General features: G+C 37.6%; 1 protein-coding gene across 1 annotated transcript in view; it reads left to right on the forward strand.

The window, feature by feature from the left end:
- GLMN (glomulin, FKBP associated protein) overlaps nt 1-27,930 on the forward strand; it is a 71,955-nt gene that overhangs the window by 5,572 nt on the left and 38,453 nt on the right. Inside the window, exons 5-14 of the mRNA XM_053694002.1 lie at nt 72-180; nt 1,067-1,313; nt 2,850-2,952; nt 4,279-4,466; nt 9,473-9,526; nt 13,080-13,110; nt 13,198-13,287; nt 16,346-16,387; nt 16,470-16,543; nt 19,999-20,083. Of these exons, the coding sequence (XP_053549977.1) occupies nt 72-180; nt 1,067-1,313; nt 2,850-2,952; nt 4,279-4,466; nt 9,473-9,526; nt 13,080-13,110; nt 13,198-13,287; nt 16,346-16,387; nt 16,470-16,543; nt 19,999-20,083 (1,023 nt within the window). The remainder of the gene's footprint in view (nt 1-71; nt 181-1,066; nt 1,314-2,849; nt 2,953-4,278; nt 4,467-9,472; nt 9,527-13,079; nt 13,111-13,197; nt 13,288-16,345; nt 16,388-16,469; nt 16,544-19,998; nt 20,084-27,930) is intronic.

Raw genomic sequence — 27,930 nt, forward strand, 5'->3', positions numbered from 1 at the left:
AATGTTGCACATGAATGTGTATATATTTACAGTATCATATCATCTATGACTATTTGTATACTGATTTGCAGGTATGTAGCGCAAAGGAAATTTTATTGGGTTTACTTGAACAGATAGATGAGACTGAAGGGGAGGACATATGTCAGGTCATTTTGCTTCTTCTACAGCCTCTACAAACAGGTAATACATTTCTATTATTTTCAGACTGTCAGAAGTTTGTTTTTGTTTTTTTTACATATTTATACCAAGCAAGAGTATCACTTTTGTACATTCTTCTGTTTATTGGTTTATAGGTACTTCCTGCTAATAGTGATTGTCTGATAGGTATTTTCTGCTTATAGTGATTAGCTGATAGGTACTTCCTGCTAATCGTTATTGGCTGATAGGTACTTCCTGCTTATAGTGATTGGCTGATAGGTACATCATAAAGAGGCACGCGCCCTAGGGAGGCCGAAAAGCAAAGTCTGTAACCTAGGTATTCAAATGGTGGAAATTTCCTTATCCAGCTATTTGATTTGCAGCATGTGCCCGTTACAGGATTGGCGTATTATTCTCTCTAGGGAGCGTGGGACAAAAGTAATTTTTTACACAAAGCAAGAGATGTTTAATGTCCTTTTAAGAGATCTGTTGAGTGAACACTAGCAGCCACATAAGGGCAGTGGAAACTGCCGAAGTCATTTGTGTCTTCCCTACTTTCCAGAAGAGGCACATGGGATTTTTAAAAAAATAAGTATTCACAGTTATCTTACCGCAGTTCTTCTTGTCAATATATAGCTGTATTATATAAAGACGTGTATGTTTCTTTAAACACCCTGCAGTTATGGGTAAATTGTTTCTGCTATTATAGTGTGAAAAAGAATAATATAGAAATTAGAGCCTCTATATTGAAATTAGATTTTTCTAAAACAATGTATTAAAAAAACTCTCCAGACAGTATTTTTATTTTCAACTTATTTTTTTTTAAAATTATAAATAAATTATAAATAAACTGTTATATATATATATATATACTTTATATATAATCTGTATTTACATTACACCATATAATAAAGATCATGTCTTCCAGTGCTTCTTAAGCTGGGTAACAAAAAGGCTTATTCGGTGGGACTGTCGCTATCCACTCTGCTGTCACGGTTGTCTTCCTTACCGGTGCCTTACACTAAAGAGCAGATCTTGGAGGACAAACACGCCCTGTGCCAGTGCTGTGGTGCCTTGCTGCAGTTTACTAAACCTTTTGTTGACATTGTGTCACAAAGCAACGACTTGTCACAGGAGCCTGACATTCAAGAGTTAAGAAAAGAACTGCTCACTTTGTAAGTATTTTTTAAGACATAAATATTATTAGAAAAGAGCTTGAAAAATCCCAGAACCAAGTAGCTATTGCTCCTAGATTGCTCCCTTTTTTTTAGATCTATGCGGTCACCCTTGTCTTGTTCAAGTATTCTTAAATTGCCCTAGTCCTCGGGTCTTCTGCATGTTACCACAAGGGTGCAAAATATCAATATAAGGGGTGATCTGCCATTTTTTTTTTCAATACAATTACTTGCCTGAGTACATTGTTCCTTTTAACCTTTAATATCAATTTATAACTTGTGTGATTAAAAGGACATAAAAGGGAAAAAGGAAATGCTCAAATGTGTTAGAGTATGTCATGATCACACTTTGCCTCCAGAGCAGCAATGCATTACTGGCAGTTAGCTGAACATACCTGGTAAGCCAATGACATGAGACATATTTGTGCAGCCACCAATCACCAGCTAGATCCAGTAGTGCATTGCTGTTCTGGAGCATACCTAGGTATGCTTTTCAACAAAGGATACCAAAATAATGAAGTAAATATGATAATAGAAGCAAATTGAAAAGTTTCTTAAAATTACATGCTCTGTCTGATTTTCATATCTCTTCAACAATTTTAGAAAATTTTCAGTAGTTTTATAGCTAACATCCTTAAGTGTCCAAACACTTTATTGCTATTGTATATTATCAGTACAGTAAAGTCAAAAATAAACTTTCCTGATTTAGATAGAGCATGTAATTTTAAACAACTTTTCAATATACTTCTATTATAATATTTGCTTTGTCCCTTTGGTGTCTTTTGTTGAAGAGTAAATCTACATAGTCTCATACTAGCACAGTAGAGTACACATCTTTATTACTTTGTCAGCAGTGTTTACAACATTGTATAGTACTGCTACCAACAGCCATAGAGTAATGAAGACACGTATACACTCCTGAGCTAGTATGAGACTATGTAGATTTACTTTTCCAAAAAGGGTACCAGTAGAATAAAGCAAATTTGTTATTAAAAGTAAATTGGAAAGTTGTTTAAAATTGCATGATTGCATAATGACAGACCACAGTTGCTTATCTGCGTCTTCCAAGGGATATTTCAGACAACCCAAATGCACACACAGAAACACAGTGTACAAATATATATACACACCCATATACACAACATGGTGGTTTCCTGTTGGTTTATGGACAATAAACATTACACTTATTTTTTTCAATATTTAAATTACTAATATACTTTTGTAAAATTACATCTACGTATTCTCAGACTAATCTTTGCTTCGAATACATCATTTTATCTAGCATTTATTGGGTGTTTAATGTCCCTTTAAAGGGGTAACAGCATGCTACTGGAGTACAGAGATCTCCTGCTCTTGTTACTGACGCTCCCTGCCTTACAGCCAATTGTAGTTCTTCTTTACAAGCAGAAATATTTCCCAACATGCTCTTGTTTTTTGTACTGATTATTTGGGTGACAGATGATATTCCTGGCATTATCAATCATGGTTTCTTTATTGTTCAGAAGACTAATAATAACTGCCTGTTATCTTTTTAAGTTGTTTTAGTTGTCTGAACTTCCCATTGCTCAGTGCTCCATTGAATTTGTTACCTGATGACGCTGAAGACCACGCATTTCGCCTGTTTGCTAAAGAGATATTGGTAAGTTTACTTAAAGTGACGGTAAACTTTACATGTTTTAAAATTAGCTAAAGCGGTGATTGGAGAACAGTCACCCCGTTAGCTCACAAAAAAAATGAATTTTGAAGTGGGCGGCTAGAGCACGGGGTATTAGAATGGAACGGCTAGATTAAAAAGTAACTTACAGCACATCTTTATTAGAAGTGATCAATTAATTTGTCTGTTGAAACCACCACCTGTAATGAAATTTTCAATACTGCAGTATTGGTTATAGAAAAGCTATGCAAACATGATGCAACATCAGAAATCAACCTTCTAATGGGGCATGGGAGAGAGTCCAGCCCATTTGAAAGTATGTTCCTGCAGTACTTTGCCCCTTTAAGCATCCTCTTCCTAGAAGTTCTATGGGTGTTGCATGCTGAGCTTGGATCTTCTACTCAAATAGATTTTATTTATCTTGATAGGCTGATGTCTGGAGCACTATATGACAGCAGTTTTACATCAGTACTTTTAACACTGCTATATGCTTGTAAGCACTAGGTGGCAGCAGTGTTTAGAACAATGCTATGTATAATGCATAAGATATTTGCACACTCATGAGCCTACCTCAGTATGTTCTAAAGGAAGGGGCTGTGTTTTAGCAAAGGTTAGTAAGAAAATAAATTTGACTACAATGTCCCTTTCAACAAAAATTGATTCATACTGCGGCTCTAGGCTATCTTGCTGCTAACAGTGACACCAAATATATGTAATGTAATGTATAAGCCGTTCTCACCTTCCACATCCTATTGCTCAAAAAAACGGTTCTCTGTTTCCTCCTGGTTTCGGCTGGTTTACCTGGCGACAAGTCTGGATCTCCCAGCTCCTCTCAATACGGAGCAAACGATCCACCGTCAGCGTCTGTCGTGACCTCCGTGTCACTTGACCGCAACTCAGCCAGTAGAAATACTGAAAGTCCGTGGGGAGTTGTGGTAGGTATCCCCAGCAGGTGTCACTGGTCCTGGCAGCAATTAGTGAAAAACCTGACCCGGAGCCTCAACGGGTCATCGAGCGTGTAATCGCTCTAGCAGTTAAGTCTCAGCATTCTCCATTGCTGAACAAAATATGAACGAAACAAGCAAAACTGCTAAAAAGTGAAAGCTTTATTCCATACGGCACACATGTAAAAAAGATAAAAATGCAGACATGTCAGGTCAGTCTATAGATTTTTTTTTCACTTTTTAGCAGTTTTGCTTGTTTCGTTCATACAATGTTCCTTTACCATTATATTAAAACGATGTACAACTTGATATGTGATCTGCCTGGCGTAGAAGAAATCATTGACACTTTATATTCTCCGTTTTGCAGAGATATTTTGTATTATTAGGGGAGCCTCTTTCTAAGGCCTTCTTGCAGCAAGGATATAAAATTCCCAAATCAGAGGATGAAGATTTGGGGTCTAAAGAAGTGAAGCGCTCAGACGTTTCTATCCCCTGTCTAGCTTACCTCGTGTTTGTGCAGCACTTCGGAATTGATGATTTTCCCTTTGTTTTTGGGTAAGAAAATGAAGAAATATTACATGGAATGTGACAAGAAGAGGAATATTGTTACGGATGACCAATACTTTATTTATATTCCTCTTACTAAAAAAAAGATATTTGTATTATGGCTAATACCCTTCCAAAATTTTACTTTCTATGCACACAATTTTATATTAAAACTTCTTAAAGGGATTGTCTAGTCAAAATTAAATTTAATGATTTAGATAGAGCATGCAATTTTATGCAACTTTCTAATTTACTCCTATTATCAATTTTTCTTTGTTCTCTTGCTATCTTTATTTGAATGTAAGCTTAGAAGCCAGCCCATTATTGGTTTAGCACCTGGGTAGCACTTTCTGATTGGTGTCTTAATGTAGCCACCAATCAGGAAGGGCTGCCCAGGTGCTGAACCGAAAATGGTCCGGTTCCTATGCTTACATTCAAATAAAGATACAAAGAGAACGGAGAAAAATTGATAATAGGAGTAAATGAGAAAGTTGCTTAAAATTGCTTCTCTATCGGATTCATGAAAGTTTAATTTTAAGTAGGCTGTCCCTTTAAAAATGATGCATTGTCCCACACTCCCTGAGAGACTGAAAAGCAAAATCTGTTACTTTGTTTTTCAATATGCTGCAAATTACCTAAGACCGCTATTTCTTTTGCAGCCTCTCAAGATAATAGAATTAGATTTTTGAGACAATTTGAGACAATCGGACAACGGAAGAACTCATCTTATTTATATATTTAGAGTGAGGAAAATTATGGAACTCAATATTAAGAACAAAATAACAAGATTCCATGTGACATTTAAAGGGACATAAATCTACAAAATGCATTGAAGAATTGTTTTATTGCACAATTACATATCTATGACAGTGAGTTTAACCCCTGCAAAAGGGTTAAACACATAGTTAAATCAGCTATGAAGAGACAATGCACTAAAGATCCTGATTGATACATGGACCAGTTAGTGGCAGCTACGTACATATACTACTTATGATTGGCTTACCAGGCATGTTCAGCTCCGGATCAGTAGTGCATTGTCATTCCAGAAGTGACTTTACCTATGTTTTTAACTCCTTTGCAAGGGTACATGCAAGTCATAGTGCAGCAGGAAATAATGCATTATAACATTTTATAATTGCAGCGTTGTGACTGATTAAACCGGTTTGCTGAGCAGTAGACAAACTTTGATTTGCTAATTTAACAATATATATTTTGTTGATAGACAGCAGTGTTCTTCCCAGGACCTATTTAGCGGGCACACCACTCTGCTGACTTTACTGCCCACCCGTCTAAAACTTAAGCAAATATTAAGTTAAAATAAACTAATAGTAAAGGGACACTGAACCCAATTTTTTTTCTTTTGTGATTCAGATAGAGCATGACATTTTAAGCAACTTTCTTATTTACTCCTATTATCAAATGTTCTTCATTCTCTTGGTATCTTTATTTGAAACGCAAGAATGTAAGTTTAGATGCCATTTTTGGTGAACAACCTGGGTTGTTCTTGCTGATTGGTGGATAAATTCATCCACCAATAAAAAAAGTGCTGTCCAGGGTCTGAACCCAAAAAAACTTAGCTGCCTTTTTTTCAAATAAAGATAGCAAGAGAACGAATAAAAATTGATCATAGGAGTAAATTAGAAAGTTGCTTAAAATTGCATGCTCTATCTGAATCACGAAAGAAAAAAAATTGGGTTCAGTGTCCCTTTAATGTTTGTTACACAAATCATATTTAAATCCATTTCCGTTAAATTATGCAATTAATTTGTTATTTGGATAGCTTAAAGGACCACTTTAATGCAGAAGAATTGCATAATTAAAGGTATATGAAACCCAAAAATTTTCTTTCATGAATCAGATAGAGAATATAATTTTAACCCCTTAATGACAACAGTACTTTTCCATTTTCTGTCCGTTTGTGACAAAGGCTATTTTTACATTTTTGCGGTGTTTGTGTTTGGCTGTAATTTTCCTCTTACTCATTTACTGTACCCACACATATTATATACCGTTTTTCTCGCCATTAAATTGACTTTATAAAGATAGCATTATTTTCATCATATATTATAATTTACTATAAAAAATTATAAAATATGAGGAAAAAATGGAAAAAAAACACTTTTTCTAACTTTTAGCCCCAAAATCTGTTACACATCTACAACCACCAAAAAACACCCATGCTAAATAGTTTCTAAATTTTGTCCTGAGTTTAGAAATACCCAATGTTTACATGTGCTTTGCTTTTTTTGCAAGTTATAGGGCCATAAATACAAGTAACACTTTGCTATTTCCATACCACTTTTTTTCAAAATTAGCGCTAGTTACATTGGGACACTGATATCTTTCAGGAATCTCTGAATATCCATTGACATGTATATATTTTTTTTTAGAAGACATCCCAAAGTATTGATATAGGCCCATTTTGGTATATTTCATGCCACCATTTCACCGCCAAATGCGATCAAATACAAAAAAATTGTTCACTTTTTCACATATTTTTTCACAAACTTTCGGTTTCTCACTGAAATTGTTTACAAACAGCTTGTGCAATTATGGCATAAATGGTTGTAAATGCTTCTATGGCATCCCCTTTGTTCATAAATAGCAGACATATATGGCTTTGGCGTTGCTTTTTTGTAATTAGAAGGCCGCTAAATGCCACTGCGCACATACGTGTATTATACCCAGCAGTGAAGGGTTAATTAGGGAGCATGTAGGGAGCTTTTTGAGGGGTAATTTTAGCTTTAGTGTAGTGTAGTAAACAACCCAAAGTATTGATCTAGGCACATTTTGGTATATTTCATGCCACCATTTCACCGCCAAATACGTTCAAATAAAAAAAAACTTTACATTTTTCACAATTTTTGTTTTTTTACTGAAATTATTTACAAACAGCTTGTGCAATTATGGCACAAATGGTTGTAAATGCTTCTCTGGGATCCCCTTTGTTCAGAAATAGCAGACATATATGGCTTTGGCGTTGCTTTTTGGTAATTAGAAGGCCGCTAAATTCCGCTGCGCATCACACGTGTATTATGGCTAGCAGTAAAGGGGTTAATTAGGTAGCTTGTAGGGAGCTTGCAGGGTTAATTTTAGCTTTAGTGTAGAGATCAGCCTCCCACCTGAAACATCAGACCCCCTTATCCCTCCCAAACAGCTCTCTTCCCACCCCCACCCCACAATTGTTCCCGCCATCTTAAGTACTGGCAGAAAGTCTGCCAGTACTAAAATAAAAGGTATATTTGGGGGTTTTTTTTATAGCATATTTACATATGCTTCTGTATAGAATCCCCCCCTTAGCCCCCAACCTCATGGATCCCCCATCAAACAGTTCTCTAACCCTCCCCCTCTAGCTTAATGGGCGCCATCTTGGGTACTGGCAGCTGTCTGCCAGTACCCAGTTTAGTAAAAAAAAAAATTTGCTTTTATTATTTTTTTTGCCATTTTCTGTAGTGTAGCTTCCCCTCCCCTCCCAGAACCCTTCAATTGTTTTTGAAATTAAAATCCCCCCCCCTTTTCTCCCAATTTTGTTTTAAATTTTTCTGTAGTGTAGCAGTTCCCACCCGCTCCCGCCCCGTGCACGCGCCCGCCCTCCGCACCCCGTGCACGCACGCGCTTCCGTGCGCGCCCCCGGACACTGCCGCCTCCGATCCCGCCCCCCTCCACATCACAGGCCCTTGGCAGGCCGCCCACCCACCCACCTCCCTGCCTTGCTCCCACCCACCAACGACGCTCCGGTGCAGAGAGGGCCACAGAGTGGCTCTCTCTGCATCAGAGGCTTGTAAAGGGGTATTGCAGGATGCCTCCATATCGAGGCATCACTGCAATACCCTCAGAGCTGCTGGAAGCGATCGCAATGGCTTCCAGCACTCTGTTAGACAACTGACGTACCAGGTACGTCTATTGTCATTAACTGCTTGTTAATGCATGACGTACCTGGTACGTCAGTTGCAATTAAGGGGTTAAACAACTTTCTAATTTACTTCTATTATCTAATCTGTTTCATTCTCTTGGTATAATTTTCTGAAGGAGCAGCAATGCACTACTGGTTTCTAACAGAACACATGGGTGAGCCAATCACAATCTATATATATATGCAGCCACCAATCAACAGCTAGAATCTAGGTTCTCTGCTGTTCCTGAGCTTTCCTAGATAAACCTTTCAGCAAATGATAACAAGATAAGTAAGCAAATTAAATAATAAAAGTAAATTGGGAAGTTGTTTAAAATTGTATTCTCTATCTGAATCATAATAGAAAATTTTGGGGTTCCATGTCCCTTTAAGTACATAATAAAAAGACAATGATTTAACACCTACTCTGAACTTCAAATAATCAGTAGATTTTTTTTCTGACAATTTTTTTTCTCTCCCTTTTTCCGGCCCCCTGTATCATGTGACAGACATCAGCCAATCACAGACTAGTATACGTATACCCTGTGAGCTTGTGCACATGCTCAGTAGGATCTTGTTCCCCAGAAAGTGTGCATATAAAAAGACTGTGCGAAGTTTGATAATGGAACTAAATTGGAAAGTGTCTTAAAACTGCTGCTCTTTCTGAATCATAAAAGTTTATTTTGACTTGAGTGTCCCTTTAAATCAGTCCATGTGAGTGCGCACTTAGCCATGTGAGTGCTCACTTAGCTGCTGATTGGTTAGCACACTCTTGTGAACTGGCTTGATTAGAAAATGCATGGAGCATACCCACCTATTTAGCAATTCCAATCTCAGCATTAACTAGGGGCAGGGATAAAACAGACTTTTTATATGTTTGTCATTTGAAGCTGCCCCTCATACAGCCACAGTGTAGTGTTGACTGTCTTGTTCCTTTAATTCTGTTGCAGATCATTTTATACATAATAAAAATGCAAATGATAAAATGACCAATTGTTAAATATTCTGTCATTGGTCAAACTGTGTTTTTTTCTATTCATTGAACTGTATTTATGCAGTACTGGCTTTTGATAAGTTAAGAAATAACTGACCTAATAATACCCTTTAATATTTTTTCCTGTAGGCCATCGTTCCTTGTGAAGACAAACATGGAAAATGTTGATGTATTGTTAAAAAGGTGAGAAAATGCTACATTTATAGCTGTTACCCTGTGTGTATAATTTTGTAGTATAAACGAGAATAATACTGTAGGACCCATAGCCAGAAATAAGCAATATATCCTTGCATAAAATCTCACAGGTAGTAGACTGCCTTTCAGCACCCATGGGCTAAGAATATGTTTTATAAATCTAAGCATAAGAATGTTTATATATAAATATATATTTAGTTATAGAGAGATTATAAGATTTGACTTTGGGGCTGCTTGTCCAATAAACATCACTGATTAGAATCCGTGCTAAACCACCTGAAGGAAAAAGAAAAGGGATTCTATCTTTTTGCTACTGCACTTGTGAACCACAATGCACTTTTATACTGCATATGGGGATTGCTTAGTGTGTGCCTGTTTTTGTGTGTCTGTGCCTGTGTGTGTGCCTGCTTTTGTGTTGCATGCATGTGCCTGTTTTTTGTGTGTGTGTGTGTGCCTGTTTGTGTGCATGTGCCTGTTTTTGTTGTGTGCGTGTGCCTGTTTTTGTGGTGTGTGTGTGCATGTGCCCGTTTTTGTTGTGTGCCTGTTTGTGTTGTGTGTGTGTGTGTGCCTGTTTGTGTTTGTGCTTTTTTGTGTTTGTGCGCTTGTTCCTATTTGTGTTTGTGCCTGTTGGTGTGCAATAAGGCCAGCCAGTGTAATTTTGCCAACAAAAATTGTATTGTTTTGCTATTTCTTATCTGATTACCGAATTAAAGGGACAGTCTAGACCCATTACATCATTTTGATAACTTATTGTTACATACCACAGAAGCATTCTGCAACTGAACTGGTCCTAAGTCTATAAGCTTGTAAGAAGTACATGAAACATTTAAATATGCATTGTTTGTAGGACCCAAAAATGGACACTAAACTCCGCCCACCCATTGTGTGTATATTTTTGGTATGTTATGTTTCTCCAGTCATGATCGACTCTTAAATAAGTTTTCTAAGAAGAAAGCTGTGGGTGGATCTTGGAGGCAGTTTTCAGCTGCTAACAAATTATTATTGATTATTTAAAGGGACAGTCAACACCAGAATTTTTGTTGTTTAAAAAGATATATAATCCCTTTATTACAATTCCCCAGTTTTGCATAACCAACACAGTTATAACAATACTTTTTACGTCTGTGATTACCTTGTATCTAAGCCTCTGCAAACTGCCCCCTTATTTCAGTTCTTTTGACAGACTTGCATTTTAGTCAATCAGTGCTGACTCCTCGGTAAATTCACGTGCATGAGCTCAATGTTATCAATATGAAACACATGAACTAATGCCCTCTAGTGGTGAAAAACTGTCAAAATGCATTTACATAAGAGGCGTCCTTCAAGGTCTAAGAAATTAGCATATGAACCTCCTAGGTTTAGCTTTCAACTAAGAATACCAAGAGAACAAAGCAAAATTGGTGATAAACGTAAATTGGAAAGTTGATTAAAATTACATTCCCTATCTGAATCATGAAAGTTTATTTTGGACTTGACCGTCACTTTAAGCATTTCATGTACTTCTTACAAGCTTATACATGTGGTACTCGTTGCAAGATGCTTGTCTGGTATGTAATGAATAATAAGTGCTGGGTCTCCTTTTAAGGACAGATTAGCAGCAGGGTTAGGCTTGTGAAGTCTGCAGTGTGCGTTCCCAGTCCGGAGAATTAGAACAATCACATTTTTTAGGATTACACTTTAGGAAAAGAAGAAAATATAAATAATGAAATTATTTTTTACAAAGTTGTTTTACTACACACAATTAAACTTTTTATATTACAATTTCATTGTTTAATGTCCATTCATATTTTTATTTTCTATTTACCATATTGTGTGTTTTGAGAGTTCGGTAAAATATGTGTGACCTATATGGTTAAAGTGATGGTAAACTTCCGCCTTTGTATAAACAGATCTGGAATGTTAGTGGTATTTTAGATGGCGTTGTTAATTCATCAGTTGTAATGAAGATGCACTATAACTTACTTTTTAATGTACCGCCCACTTGAAAATATTTTTTTTTTTGTGGGCTAATGCTTTGAACTGCTCTCCAATCAGCATTTTAGCCATATGGCACTCATACAGTTGTTTTTTGTGAGCCAACGGTTTGAACTAGGGATGCACCGAAATTTCGGCCGCAGAAAGTTTTGGCCAAAAATGGCAGTTTTGGTTATTTTCGTTTTCGTTTTTTTGCCTTTTATTTTCGGGAAAATTATTGTGTAGCATATTTCAAATTTGATGCCAGCCTATAGCTGCTGTTTGAGTTCATTACTTGACTTACTGTTTTGCATATAATAATAGTTTTCTAAGACTATACGTTTATTTTGATAATTGGTTAAAAAAACAACAACAACAAAAAAATGGTTAAATCTGATTCTGTTACACAGAACTAAATAAAGAATAATACAATTCCAATTTCGGCCCAAAGAGGACCAAAATGGCTAAAAATGTACAGCCCCCTCCCCTGTTCTATTGAGTTACATGTCTATTCTTAGCATAAGGTGAGCAGCACAGCACTGGCATTATATACAGAGCACACACATAAGTACCATGACATAATGATATTTGAAACCAGCAGTGCCCTTTTTTTTTTTTTAGAAGGAAACCAACGTTCTGAATACTGTATTCAAAGGAGGATAAGTAACATGTTTATAAACACTTGATATTATCAGACACAGCCCTAAGCACACACAGTGAATATGTATAAGCCTTATATACAGTGCTCATACATCAGCCTCTTGTGGGTAGACATTCTATTCGCTTGAGGCAAATATGCGTGCACACTATATATGCATAAGCCCCAAGCTCGCACACAGTTGGTACAAATTAGCACCCACCAGACGGTGTATACAAAAAAGAACAGTAACTTTCTATAACCACCTTGCACGTAAGGGGCTCCAGACATATAATCTGACGGGTCAGTGTGAGACCCGAACCAGGAACTAGGTGGAGATACGATGAGAGACGATCAGGTGCAGCCACGCCCATCGCACGGATAACTACACCCAAAAACAAAACACATGTCCACCTTATATTGTTGTCTGGCTATAACCATGCTCTCCCTTGTAGAGCTCCACCAGTTTCAATGCAGATCACGCCCTACGGTAAAAATGACCACGCCCATTTGTTGGAGTTTGCCCACCTACAAGCTCTCTCAGCTGCACACACACACACACTGTAGTTAAAAAAGAAAAAAGAAAAATTTCTATTTCGGTTTTCGGCCAGGGGCATCCTGAATTTTCGGTATCAGTTTCGGTCCAGAATTTTCATTTCGGTGCATCCCTAGTTTGAACTGTTCTCCATTCGGCTGCTGATTGAAGAACTGTTCAAAACCGTTAGCTCTCAAAGAAAATTACTTGTGGGCGGCCATTTCAGCGCGGTATATGCATTTCAGCGCTACATTAAAAAGTAGGCTATAACGTATCTTCATTACAACTGTTGAATTAAACGCCATCTAAAATATCACAAACGATCCAAATCTGTTTATATAATGGGAAACGTTTACCATCACTTTAACTATTGGAAATGTAATTTTTAATTACAAACATTTCTCTCTCGTTTTCAGGACGGATGAATCCATACTTTCCAAAGGGCTTGTAAGTTAATCACATATGTATTTTTGGTTATTGATTGATGATATCAAGATCACAAAAAATATTTATCTATAATTTCTCATTTTGTAGGAGTTGTTGGAGAGCAGCTTAATAAGGGTAGAAAATGAAAGTCTTCATCATGATCTGCTAGAAGTCAGAACGATGCTCAGTGTGCTACAGGTAAACGTATATTTTAGAATTTTTAGGCAGTGAGACCTTTCTAGTCTGCCCATAATTCCATCTTAAATAACGTGGCTAAAACTGTTACAACCATAACGGATGCAGTAAAATGACTTTGTTTTCTTGGTATTCGTTGTTGAAAAGCATACATAGGTAGGCACAGGATCAGCAATGCACTACTGGGAGCTAGCTGCTAATTGGTGGCCAGAAACATATGCCTCCTGTCCTACACTAGTGGTAGCTAGCTGGTGATTGGAGCCTGCACACATTTTTTTCTTGTGATTGGCTGAATAGATATGTTCAGCTACTGCTCAGTAGTGCAATGTTGTTCCTTCAGCAAAGGATAACAAGAGAATGAATCAAATTTGGTGACATAAGTAAATTGGAAGTTGTTTAAAATTGTATGCTCTATCTGAATCCTGAAAGAAATATTTTGGGTTGCATGCCCCTTTAAAGGGACAGTATACACTAATTTTCATTTAACTGCATATAATATACACTACTATTAAGAATAATATGCACAGATACTGATATAAAAATCCAGTATAAAACCGTTTAAAAACTTACTTAGAAACTCTGTTTAGCTCTGTTAAAAAGGTAGTTGGAACACCCACTGCAAGTGGGAAATAGCAGACACTCCCCTCCCCCTTTCTTTGCATATGAAAAGACCCTTTACAAAAACAGGAGCAAGCTGGAGTTGGTAAACATCAGTATTCACATAAAACTTTGGGGCTTGGTTAGGAGTCTGAAAATCAGAGCAATGTTATTTAAAAATAAGCAAATCTATACATTTAAAAAAACAACAAAAAAAACTGTATGGGCTAAATAAATGGATAATCTACAAAACATTTATGCAAATAAAAATCGAGTGTATAATGTCCCTTTAAGCATTATATTGTAATGTAAATGTCTCTCCCTCACATACAGAATATTAGGGAACTCTCTTTAATGATATACACAGTTTACAGGGTAGAACATTAATTTAAAGCACTTTCTGAGAGACCTCGTAGTAGTGACGAGGCTTCTTATAGAATCTCTCTGGACCGCAGAGCTGTAGAGAATCCGGCCACGGTCAGGAAATCAGAAACACAATCTATAGCAAATTTATTGCACTACTGATATGGTTTTAATAGTCCCTTGTTGCTGTTTAGAACAGGGATGGCAAACTTGCGGCCCTCTGCATTACGTTTTGTGGCCCCTGAGAAATAGCTGAACTAAGAATGTGTGTCATAGCTTTTGTGGCCCCAAGAAAAAGTGTAACCAAAAATGTGTGTTTTGGTTGAGTGGGTAAACAATGTGGCAACTGAAAAGACCCCTCTGGAGGGTAGAACAGCAGACAGAAGGTACCCTGCAACTGTGGGCATTTTTTTGTAAATATTTAATTTATGTATTTAATAGCCATAAATATAAATGCGGTCCTTAAAGGGGCGTTAAACTGTTGGGTACAACTACTGTAGGATGGTTACTACTCACTATGACATTGGTTTCCCTCTTCTACCTACAGTTCTCTTTAACACATTTTGTCTTATTTTAACTCATTACAGCATGTAGTTGCTAAAGCTCTGCATTTTATACTGGGCGTCGCCATCTTGTAGCTTGTGTATTGTTGCATTCTGGGATAGGAGCAGGGCACTTTCACATATCTGCTTTTTGATAGCTGTACCTTTTACTTCAGTTTAGCTCACATAATAAAGAGCAGCAGTGTTACATTTTTGCAGTTTTTTTGCACAGTTTATATGTTCCATAACAAATATTAGCTCCAAGATGGCGGCGCCCAGTACAAAGATAACTGATACCTGTAAGGGAAAAGAGAATGAATTTGAAGACAGCTGCAGATACGGGAGGAAAACAATAGCATAGTGAGTGGTAACCATTCTATTGTAGTTTAACTCAGCAGTTTCATGTCCCTTTTAATGTATCTAAAATATTGATCTGCGGAACCCATGTGTTAGGAAGTTGGCTCTCACTGGTTTTGCAAACGGGGATAAAGGTGTAGAAGCGGTCAGATTTCATAGGATCAGTAAAAAGATGCCTTTTATAACACATTTATCATGTTCAAAAAATAAATGTTTAGCATAAAGCAAAATGATTATCAGGATTTAAAGGGACATTCCAGCCAAAATTGAAATCCACATGGATGCATTTCAGCTTTGAATATAAGCACGTTTGTAGTATACATTTATTAGCAAAAATGCTTCTAATAAAAGCTTTAGCTGTTTTGTTCATTGCTGACATGATATAAGCTCCACTGGTGCTTTGAGCAGCTGTAGTATTTAAATTATTGGTTCACTGAGAATATCTAGATATGCTTCACGTGCAGCAGACCATTTTAACAATAAAACAGTGATAACTTTTACTAGAAGCATTTTTACCAATACATGTATATTGTAAAGATGTTTCTATTCGAAGATCTTATTCACCTGTGTGCATTTAAATTTTGACCAGAATGTCCCTTTAATTAAATGAATGGGGTATTCATGTTTCCGACATGAAACTGCCCCTTTAAATTATTTTCCTTTTGTCATTGCTATCTACCATTATAATAAGTTAGCTTGTCCACTGGTTAGTATCAGGGACATAAACCTGCAAAAATAAATATTTTACAATTGTTTGCCTATATATCTTACCCCTGCAAATGGCATAAACACATGGTTAAATTCAGCTCCTGAGTAGCAATGCACCAATAAACTAGAGTGGCATATCTGCGTAGCTACCAGTCACCCACTGTGTACAGCTCAGGATCACTAGTGTATTTGCAGCTGACGTTAAATGATGGGTTTAACACATTTGCAGTGGTTTGACACAGTTATATGCAAATTATACTACAATAATGTCAATGCTCTTACGCGTTTTGCCCTTCATGTTTCTTTAAGAGTAATAAGAATTTGTGGATTGGACACAATTACTTTAATATTCTATATTGTGATTGTAAATATAAACTTTGTTTTCTTTTTTTCTTTTTATCTTAATCTTTGTTTGTTGTTGGCTTATGTTCCTCAGATTGCACCGTCACTGCAGTATATGGGATTCTATCTCACATTATATGTCTTTTGTTTAGGATTTGGTGAAGGTGATGACACTCTGTCCAATTGAACATCTGGTACGTGAGAATCATATAGCGGTAAAAATGACTCCCGCTTATAGTGAGACATTAAATAAATTGTCTTTTTTTTTTCTTCTAGAGAAAGAAGAGTTTAACAATGTTACAGCTACTTATTGACAAGTTTAGCATAGAAGGGAAATATCAGTTATTCAGGTACTGTAAATACACAAACCTTTTTTTATTATTATTAAAGGGATATAATACCCATATGCTAAACCCCTTGAAACTGATGCAGTATAACTGTAAAAGCTGACAAGAAAATATCACCTGAGCATCTCTATGTAAAAACTGAAGATATTTTACCTCAAAATGCCTTCAGCTCACAATAGTAAGTGCTCTGTTAACAGTTATACTGTCCAGCTGCAAGCTGGGGGGGGGGGGGAATAGCCAATCGGCATCAGCAGTGCTAAGGTCTTGCTTTGCTGTGGTCTCATGATGTTTCACTGAAATCGTGTGAGATTTCATAGTAAAGTTTCTTAAACTGAATAGAAAAATAACCAGATGCACACTCCCTTGCAAGTCCTGGGACTAGCATCCTTATTGGCTGCTTAAAGTCTCATTACAATGGAGTGTGAATACTTAGGAAATTATGAGGTAGAGATGTTCAAGTGATATTTTCTTGTCAGCTTTTTACAGATATACTGCATCACTTTCAAGTGCTTCACCATTTGGGTATCATGTCCCATTAAATAGGTGTTGTTGTTATTATTTATTTAGGTGTTTTTGTCTGGCTTGGCACTGTAATTAAACTACAATGAATTTATGGCATACTACCATATTAGTGTGATCATGCTCTAACACTGTAGATTATTACAAACGTATGCTGCTAGGTAACGGTCCATTCAGAAGTAGCAATGCGTTGCCTTTCTTCAGCTAGACATGACTGCTGATCCAATCAGGATCAGCCAATCACATAGCAGCCAATCACTGGCTATGCCCTGTTAACATATTAGTGCATATTAATGTTCTACTAACCTTCCCTTGCAATTTTAGTCAATGGGCTCCATTTATTAACAGCAGATGCTCCATCAGAGTCCCCATCGTTTCTGGTCCCCCTTTTAGGTGGCGGACTGAAATCATCCCGATACGATCGGGATGATTGACACCCCCTGCTAGCGGCCGATTGGCCACCAGGGAGCAGCATTGCACTAGAAATGCTTGTGCAATGCTAAATGCCGACAGCCTATGGTGTCGGCATTTAGCAAGGTCAAGCGGAAATGATTCACTACAACAAGTCCTGTCCGCTCGACTCTTAAATCTACCCCATTGAGTTATTTTCTAATCATGTGGAAGGGTTGAAACCCAAAAAAATTCTTTCATGATTCAGATAGAGCATACAATTTTTAAATTTACTTCTATTATCTAATTTGCTTCAATCCCTTAGTATCCTTTGTTGAAGAAGCAGTAATGTGCTACTAGCTAGCTGAAAGCCAATGGCAAGAGGCTTATATGTGCAGCCACCAATCAGCAGCTTCTGTGCCTACCTAGGTATACTTTTTAACAAAGGATACAAAGAGAAAGAGACACATTAGATAATAAAAATAAATTGTAAAGTTATTTGAAATTGCATACTCTATCTGAATCATGAAAGAAAATTGGGTTTCATGTCCCTTTAAGGGTTGCAGACACATCATCTGTCTAATATTTAAATGATTTTTGTTACTAAAGAATATGCTTTTACTTGAAAAGTAACTAATTTACAATTATAATCTGTGCGTTAAGCCTAAAAAATACATCTTTTTAATACAGCAAATTCTCCTGTGCAGTGGTTTTCAAATTAACTTCTCAGTGTCCCAGAAATTCTGAATAGTTGTACATGACTTAACCCCTTTATGTCACACCTGTGCTGCAACTACAGTTTATCGACGGATAGTTTACAACTAGGAGTGTTATTTTTATTGAGCTTCACAGACCATGAAATACTTAATAAATTAAAAAAACACATTAACATTGTTATTTATTAAACTCCGCTACGCATTTCGTTCATGCACTAGACTAGAGAACATTCTCAAAAGCATTTAAGCTCTCTGACAATGGCAGTGAGGTCACTATTAGAGGGTTTTGCGAGTTGCTGCTTAGATTTCAGTGCCTTATCTAATGCAGCAGATGACTTGTTTTTGGGCGGCTGGCTCTCTAGATTTCGCTTTACCCCGAGTTGTAAAATTAACTTTTTTACCTTTATCATGTTTTACTTATTTAAAACATATGGAATGTTTAAAAGGCGCTGTTTTTAGATGGATGATAGACAGTATCTTGTCACTTTAATAGCATTATGTAAACATGAAAATAATAACGGTAAAAGTAATAATATATCTAATGGGAAATCATATTCTGATTCAATAAACACAAAATAATATATTATACCTCAATATGTTGTACTGATTCAGGTGCCCTTATAAAAGATTCTTCTGAGTGAAAAATAGTGAAACAAGCTATGCTGTTTCTGTGATTGAGGAGAGAGCATCTCTGGACTAGGCGCTAGTGACACATTTGCAACATTATCTGATTGGTTGTACTTCCTGTCCCTCACGGACACACGGACCAATCAGATACGCTCCAGAGTGCTCTGTTCTAATAAGAGCCTCGAGCACCGCATTCGCCTCTGGGAACCTAACCATATCCCCCCACAACGTGCTTTTACCCGCATTCTGTCCAAGAACCTGCAAAAGCACAGTAGTGGGGGATGGGACCCATGGTTAGGTCTGATTAGAACAGCGCATTCTGGAGCGTATCTGCCCTCTGCCATTTTTGCATTATCTGATTGGTCCGTGTGTCTGTGAGTGACAGGAAGCAGAACCAATCAGTTAATGTTGCAAGTGTGTCGCTAGTGCCTTGTATCTCTGGGACACATGAAAAAAGATACCAAGATAATGAAGAAAATTGATAATAGCAATAAATTAGAAAGTTGTTTAAAACTGCTGCTCTATCTGAATTATGAAAGAAAAAAATTGTGTTCTATATCCCCTTTAATCACTAGTGATACAGACTCCTTATTTCGCAGTGTAGATACTATGGGGCCGATTTATCAATCTCCGTATAGAACTTGATGCCCCTTGTTTCTAAAAACCGCTGCTCCATAACTTGTCCGCCTGCTCTGAGGTCGCGGACAGAAATCAACCCGATCGAATATGATCGGGCTGATTGACACCCCCTGCTAGCGGCCCATTGGGCGCAAATCTGCAGGGGGTGGCATTGCACAAGCAGTTCACAAGAACTGCTGGTGCAATGATAAATGCTGACAGCGTATGCTATCGGCATTTATCGATGTACAGCGGACACGATACGCTACATTGTATCATGTCCGCTTGCACTATAATAGATATACCCCTATGTCTTTTTCCATTATTCATATGACGTTTTTGCACATAGAGCAAATTCCATTTAAAAACGTTATATATAGTTTAGTTACCTGGTTGCAGCGTTTTCTCTTTTGTGCCTAAGCATCTTCATTTTATTTCCCTCAGTATTGCTGTGTTTAGTTTTCCTGAAATAGCAAGTGTATAGGTTGAGCATATATTAGCGTATTAGCAGATGACATCTGGTAGAAGATTAATCATGCTTCTATTTCAGGTCATGAGATCTGGTTGATGTGTTTCTTTGTTCTTTAGGTGTCTGCTAATAACGAGTAATCACGCTGGTGTGGATGGATATATCATCCAGAACATTAAGAATCAAATAGATTTAGCACTGAAGGTGAGAGCGCTTCATTATTCTGCTCTATTTGTAGCATGAATATATTAAGTTGTGCAAATCATACTCCTTTTTTTTGTAAAATCTACATTTCTAAGTAAATGGACAATTTTTTACTTTTGCAATTTAACCCCTTAATGACCACAGCACTTTTCCATTTTCTGTCCGTTTGGGACCAGGGCTATTTTTACATTTTTGCGGTGTTTGTGTTTAGCTGTAATTTTCTTCTTACTCATTTACTGTACCCTCACATATTATATACCGTTTTTCTCGCCACTAAATGGACTTTCTAAAGATACCATTATTTTCATCATATCTTATAATTTACTATAAAAAAATATATAAAATATGAGGAAAAATTGAAAAAAACACACTTTTTCTAACTTTGACCCCCAAAATCTGTTACATATCTACAACCACCAAAAAACACCCATGCTAAATAGTTTCAAAATTTTGTCCTGAGTTTAGAAATACCCAATGTTTACATGTGCTTTGCTTTTTTTGCAAGTTATAGGGCCATAAATACAAGTAGCACTTTGCTATTTCCAAACCACTTTTTTCCAAAATTAGCGCTAGTTACATTAGAACACTGATATCTGTCAGGAATCTCTGAATATCCCTTGACATGTATATATTTTTTTTTAGTAGACATCCCAAAGTATTGATCTAGGACAATTTTGGTATATTTCATACCACCATTTCACCGCCAAATGCGATCAAATACAAAAAATCGTTCACTTTTTCACAAATTTTTTCACAAACTTTTGGTTTCTCACTGAAATTATTTACAAACAGCTTGTGCAATTATGGCACAAATGGTTGTAAATTCTTCTCTGGGATCCCCTTTGTTCAGAAATAGCACACATATATGGCTTTGGCGTTGCTTTTTGGTAATTAGAAGGCCGCTAAATGCCACTGCGCACCACAAGTGTATTATGCCCAGCAGTTAAGGGGTTAATTAGGGAGCTTGTAGGGTTAATTTTAGCTTTAGTGTAGTATAGTAGACAACCCCAAGTATTGATCTAGGCACATTTTGGTATATTTCATGCCACCATTTCACCGCCAAATGCGATCAAATTGAAAAAAAAGTTAAATTTTTCACAATTTTAGGTTTCTCACTGAAATAATTTACAAACAGCTTGTGCAATTATGGCACAAATGGTTGTAAATACTTGTCTGGGATCCCCTTTGTTCAGAAATAGCAGACATATATGACTTTGGCGTTGCTTTCTGGTAATTAGAAGGCCGCTAAATCCTGCTGCGCCTCACACGTGTATTCTGGCTAGCAGTGAAGGGGTTAATTAGGGAGTTTGTAGGGAGCTTGCAGGATTAATTTTAGCTTTAGTGTAGAGATCAGCCTCCCACCTGACACATCCCACCCCCTGATCCCTCCCAAACAGCTCCCTTCCCTCCCCCACCCCACAGTTGTCCCCGCCATCTTAAGTACTGGCAGAAAGTCTGCCAGTACTAAAATAAAAGGGTTTTTTTTTTTTTTTTTTTTTTTTAAAAAAATAAAATTTTTTAGCATATTTACATATGCTAGGGTGTAGGATCCCCCCCTTAGCCCCCAACCTCCCTGATCCCCCCCAAAACCGCTCTCTGACCATCCCCTCTGCCTCATTGGGGGCCATCTTGGGTACTGGCAGCTGTCTGCCAGTACCCAGTTTGCAAAAAAAGTGCTTTTTTTATATTTATTTGGCTTTTTTCTGTAGTGTAGCTTTCCCCCCCCCCACACAGACAAACCCCCACCACCTTGCTGATCTTTTTTTTTTAAAAAAATATTAAGGCATTTAAACATTTTTATTAACACATTTTCTGTAGTGTAGCGGTTCCCACCCGCTCCCTCCCCGTGCACGCGCCCGCCCCCGCCCTCCCGTGCACGCGCGCGCGTCCGTGCGCGCCCCCGCTCATCCCCGCCCACGATCCCGCCCCCCCTGCACATAACCAGGGCCATCGATGGCCGCCACCCGCCTCCCGGTCCGGCTCCCACCCACCAACGCAGGGAACCATCGATCTCCGGTGCAGACAGGGCCACAGAGTGGCTCTCTCTGCACCGGATGGCTTAAAAAAGTTATTGCAGGATGCCTCCATATCGAGGCATCGCTGCAATAACCGGAAAGCAGCTGGAAGCGAGCAGGATCGCTTCCAGCTGCTTTCCAAACCGAGGACGTGCAGGGTACGTTCTCAGGCATTAACTGCCTTTTTTTTGAGGACGTACCCTGCACGTCCTCGGTCGTTAAGGGGTTAAGATACAGCAGCAATTTTCTATTTTACTCCTATTCTCAATTTGTCTTTGTTCTCTTGCTCTCTTTATTTAAAAAGCTGGAATGTAAAGACTAAAGAGTCAGCCCATTTTTGGTTCAGTACCTGGGTTATGCTTGCTGATTGGTGGCTAAATGTAGCCAATAATAAGCAAGTGCTGTCCAGGGTTCTGAACCTAAAATGGGCCGGCTTCTAAGCTTTAAAGTCCTGCTTTTTAAGTAAAGCTAGCAAGAAAAAATGATAATAGGAGCAAATTAGAAAGTTGCTTAAAATTGCTGCCCTATCTGAATCATTAAAGAAAAAATGTGAGCTTAGTGTCCCCTTAATGTAAAATTATATACTGTATCAAAGTCCTTATAACAATGTTTGTATATAATCCCTGTAATAGGCATTAAGCTTGTTTACATATCACTGTTTTTTATTTCAACAACATCCTGGTTTAAAGGGATATATATGATTCAGGTAGAACATATAATTTTAAACATTGCTCCAATTAACTTATCAAATTTGCTTCATTCTCTTGGTATCCTTTGTTAAAGAAGCAGCAATACACTACTGGGAGCTAGCTGAACACATTGGGTAAGCCAATGACAAGAGGCATATATGTGCAGCCACCAATTAGCAGCTTGCTACTAGTAGTGCGTTTCTGCTCCTGAGGCTACCTAGGTATGCTTTTCATCAAAGGATACCAAAAGAATGAAGCAAATTAGATAATAGAAGTGAATTTGAAAGCTATTTAAAATTGCATGCCTGGGCGTCCCTAGAAATTTTTCTTCCTGGTGTGGTGCCAGAGAGTGACTACTTCTTCATCAGTGTCCCCATAGTACCGCTTTTCACTCTGTGTTTTACATAGTAATACTATGGCATTTGCTGTCTTCGGGTCAGATTACGATTGGAGCGTTATTTATTGATTCCGCTCATTACGTTAAATTCGCTAGAAGTAAGATTTTTGAGCTCATCGGATAGGGCGCGTATTATAAGTTAAAAGTAAAAAGGTTTCGGATGAGCACTTACCCGACACGTGAATAAAGCCAAAGTTTGATTATCTCGACCTTGTTAACGTATTCCCCGTAGACTTCAATGGAGTGCGAAAAGTGTGTGGGGGGAATAACAGCCTTACTTGTGCGCAAACCTGATCGTGTTTTCTCATGTGCGCTAACCCAATATGAAATATGAATATTTCACATTCCAGTATTATACTCCCACAGACTTACAAGCACACTCTCTGGACTTACATCAGCAACTGCAGAGTTTATTGTAACGTTTCGGGACCACACTAGTCCCTTCTTCTGAGAGTGCTTGTAAGTCTGTGGGAGTATTGTAATATTTTACAGCACCCTGGCAGTTAACTTTCTCTCAAGGTGAGAGTGCACACATGAGGAAATGTGTGTGTGTGTATATGTATGTGTGTGTGTATATATATATATATATATATATATATATATGTGTATATATATATATATATATATATATATATATATATATATATATATATATATATATATATATATATATATATATATATACAGGGAGTGCAGAATTATTAGGCAAATGAGTATTTTGAGCACATCATCCTCTTTATGCATGTTGTCTTACTCCAAGCTGTATAGGCTTGAAAGCCTACTACCAATTAAGCATATTAGGTGATGTGCATCTCTGTAATGAGAAGGGGTGTGGTCTAATGACATCAACACCCTATATCAGGTGTGCATAATTATTAGGCAACTTCCTTTCCTTTGGCAAAATGGGTCAAAAGTAGGACTTGACAGGCTCAGAAAAGTCAAAAATAGTGAGATATCTTGCAGAGGGATGCAGCACTCTTAAAATTGCAAAGCTTCTGAAGCGTGATCATCGAACAATCAAGCGTTTTATTCAAAATAGTCAACAGGGTCGCAAGAAGCGTGTGGAAAAACCAAGGCGCAAAATAACTGCCCATGAACTGAGAAAAGTCAAGCGTGCAGCTGCCAAGATGCCACTTGCCACCAGTTTTGCCATATTTCAGAGCTGCAACATCACTGGAGTGCCCAAAAGCACAAGGTGTGCAATACTCAGAGACATGGCCAAGGTAAGAAAGGCTGAAAGACGACCACCACTGAACAAGACACACAAGCTGAAACGTCAAGACTGGGCCAAGAAATATCTCAAGACTGATTTTTCTAAGGTTTTATGGACTGATGAAATGAGAGTGAGTCTTGATGGGCCAGATGGATGGGCCCGTGGCTGGATTGGTAAAGGGCAGAGAGCTCCAGTCCGACTCAGACGCCAGCAAGGTGGAGGTGGAGTACTGGTTTGGGCTGGTATCATCAAAGATGAGCTTGTGGGGCCTTTTCAGGTTGAGGATGGAGTCAAGCGCAACTCCCAGTCCTACTGCCAGTTTCTGGAAGACACCTTCTTCAAGCAGTGGTACAGGAAGAAGTCTGCATCCTTCAAGAAAAACATGATTTTCATGCAGGACAATGCTCCATCACACGCGTCCAAGTACTCCACAGTGTGGCTGGCAAGAAAGGGTATAAAAGAAGAAAATCTAATGACATGGCCTCCTTGTTCACCTGATCTGAACCCCATTGAGAACCTGTGGTCCATCATCAAATGTGAGATTTACAAGGAGGGAAAACAGTACACCTCTCTGAACAGTGTCTGGGAGGCTGTGGTTGCTGCTGCACGCAATGTTGATGGTGAACAGATCAAAACACTGACAGAATCCATGGATGGCAGGCTTTTGAGTGTCCTTGCAAAGAAAGGTGGCTATATTGGTCACTGATTTGTTTTTATTTTGTTTTTTAATGTCAGAAATGTATATTTGTGAATGTTGAGATGTTATATTATAAATAATAAATAATTGAAATGGGTATATATTTGTTTTTTGTTAAGTTGCCTAATTATGCACAGTAATAGTCACCTGCACACACAGATATCCCCCTAAAATAGCTATAACTAAAAACAAACTAAAAACTACTTCCAAAACTATTCAGCTTTGATATTAATGAGTTTTTTGGGTTCATTGAGAACATGGTTGTTGTTCAATAATAAAATTAATCCTCAAAAATACAACTTGCCTAATAATTCTGCACTCCCTGTATATATATATATATATATATATATATATATATATACATAGAACATATTCCACTATGTTAAGAGAACATATTCCGCTATGTGAAGAACATTGGAATGTGAAATATTTACAGTTAAACACTATTAAATATGAATATTGCATAAATATAATTTTTCATGTTTTTCAGCTACCTGACTGCAAAGGGCTTTAATGTATATGTATGTATCTTTATGTTAAGTCCTTTGCAGTCCTTTTTTTTTTTGTAACACCTGAGACCTCATATTTTTGAGCCTTTATAACTTTTTTATGCAATTTTTCTTTAATAATAATTATCAGACAGTGCTATTATGAGTTTAACTGTACTTTTAAATGTATTTTTGATGTGTTTTGTGCAACTTTTTTGACTTGTGTAACAGTTAACCAGAGCTCTGAAGTTGCGGTTTCCAGATTCGCATTAAATTCAATTGCGCTCAAGTGAATGCGTTTACTTTTAACTCGTAATATGCACGCAAAGAGCCACGATAAACCCCTTTTCACTCACACGCAACAGTTAGTGCTCCACTTGTAATCTAACCCTTAATGTGTTAACCTAAAAGAGAAAATGAAGTCTGAGCACAAGTCCCAATTGTAATTATCTACTGTGAGGACAAAGTCATATTTTACAAATAAAAGACAGTTACTTTTTTGTATAATACTTAGTAAGATATAACACTGTTCAGTGCAGTACATACAATTGTTAAGTCTACAAGTGCCAATTATCTCATTATCACATAAACCTATTCCAAATCGTTTAGTGGGATAAGGTGAGGTAAGCAGTGCGAATATGGGGAAAAAAGTGAAGGACTGGACTAGGTAAAAGAAGTGAGTTTGGGCTTTTATAAGATTGAGAAATGAAGCAGTTTTACTTAAAGGGTAGTCTAGTCAAAATGTAAACTTTCACCAATCAGCAAGCGCTACCCAGGTGCGGAACCAAAAATGGGTCAGCGCCTTAGCTTACATTCTTGCTTTTTCAAATAAAGATACCAAGAGAACAAAGAAAAAATGGTAATAGGAGTAATTTAGAAAGTTGCATGCTCTATCTGAATCATGAAAGTCTAATTTTGACTAGACTATTCTTTTAAGGAGTAACAGTATAAGAAAATATTTTAAACTGTGTTACAATGTTTTCTGTTGATTCAGGACCAGACTTATTGGTTGTCATATAAAAAAAGTAAAAGCATCAAGGGCCAATTATCTAAAACTCGCCGGCATGGAGACAAATCATTTTGAGCCTTTATATTATATGTGTTTCTCCTTCACATCCAGAACGCTGCTTAGCAAGATAAACCGTTTTCAAGCCTTTCTGAAATTATTTGAGGGACCTCACAGTACTGATGAGACTTCTTAGATAATCTGCCCAGACCAGAGAGAGAGAGAGCTTTAGAGAATTGGGCCCAAAGTGAGCACCTTCCGCTACCATTACTCGCCAGATGCCTCTCTAGGAGTATGTGCAAATAAGCAAGAAGGGAAATCGCAAATGGACTTCTGAAACTTTTAAAGGTTGTCAGATGTGCCTACTTCAGGTCCACACTGGGACTCAGAGGGGTATGGGCAAAATTGAGACTACACCAAAAAAATCCTCTGGTTGTAAATCTCATTAATCTGACTTTCAGACCCTCAGGAACCAAGAATAATAGTTACAAAATAAGAATAATTCTTCTGGTGGCAAATAAGGTGAGAAACCTGGAAACTGCAGGCATAGCAGAAAAAAACAGGGGGATGGAGGAGATTTTTGACCCTATATGAAGGATCCTTGGCACTCCCCTCCTGTCAAGTCAGCAGTAAGGTACTATCGAAATAAAGGGAACATACAGATATCAACATTGTGAGTACTCACTTAAAGGGACAGTCTACACCAGAATTTTTATTGTCTTAAAAGATAGATAATCCCTTTATTACCCATTCCCCAGTTTTGCACAACCAACACAGTTATAATAATATACTTTTAACCTCTGTGATTATCTTGTATCTAAGCCTCTGCAAACTGCCCCTTTTTTCAGTTCTTTTGACAGACTTGCAGTCTAGCCAATCAGTGCCTGCTCCCAGATTACTTCACGTGCACGAGCACAGTGTTATCTATATGAAATATGTGAACTAACACCCTCTAGTGGTAAAAAACTGTTAAAATGCATTCTGAAAGAGGAGGGCTTCAAGGTCTAAGAAATTAGCATATGAACCTCCTAGGTTAAGCTTTCAACTAAGAATACCAAGAGAACAAAGCAAAATTGGTGATAAAAGTAAATTGGAAAATTGTTTAAAATGACATGCTCTATCTGAATCATGAAAGTTTATTTTGGCCTAGACTGTCCCTTTAATGAACTTTTTGGGATTAACCCCTGCACGTCCTCAATGTTTTCAAGCGCTGGAAGCGCTTTCAGGTTATTGCAGTGATGCCATATTGACCAGCGATGGTGCAGATCGTTGGTGGGTGGGAGCCATAGCAGGGAGGCGGGTGGGCGACCCATCATTGGAGGATATCTGGATCCTGTCCCCT

This window comes from Bombina bombina, chromosome 10 (genome assembly GCF_027579735.1).
Source record: "Bombina bombina isolate aBomBom1 chromosome 10, aBomBom1.pri, whole genome shotgun sequence".
Taxonomy (NCBI): domain Eukaryota; kingdom Metazoa; phylum Chordata; class Amphibia; order Anura; family Bombinatoridae; genus Bombina; species Bombina bombina.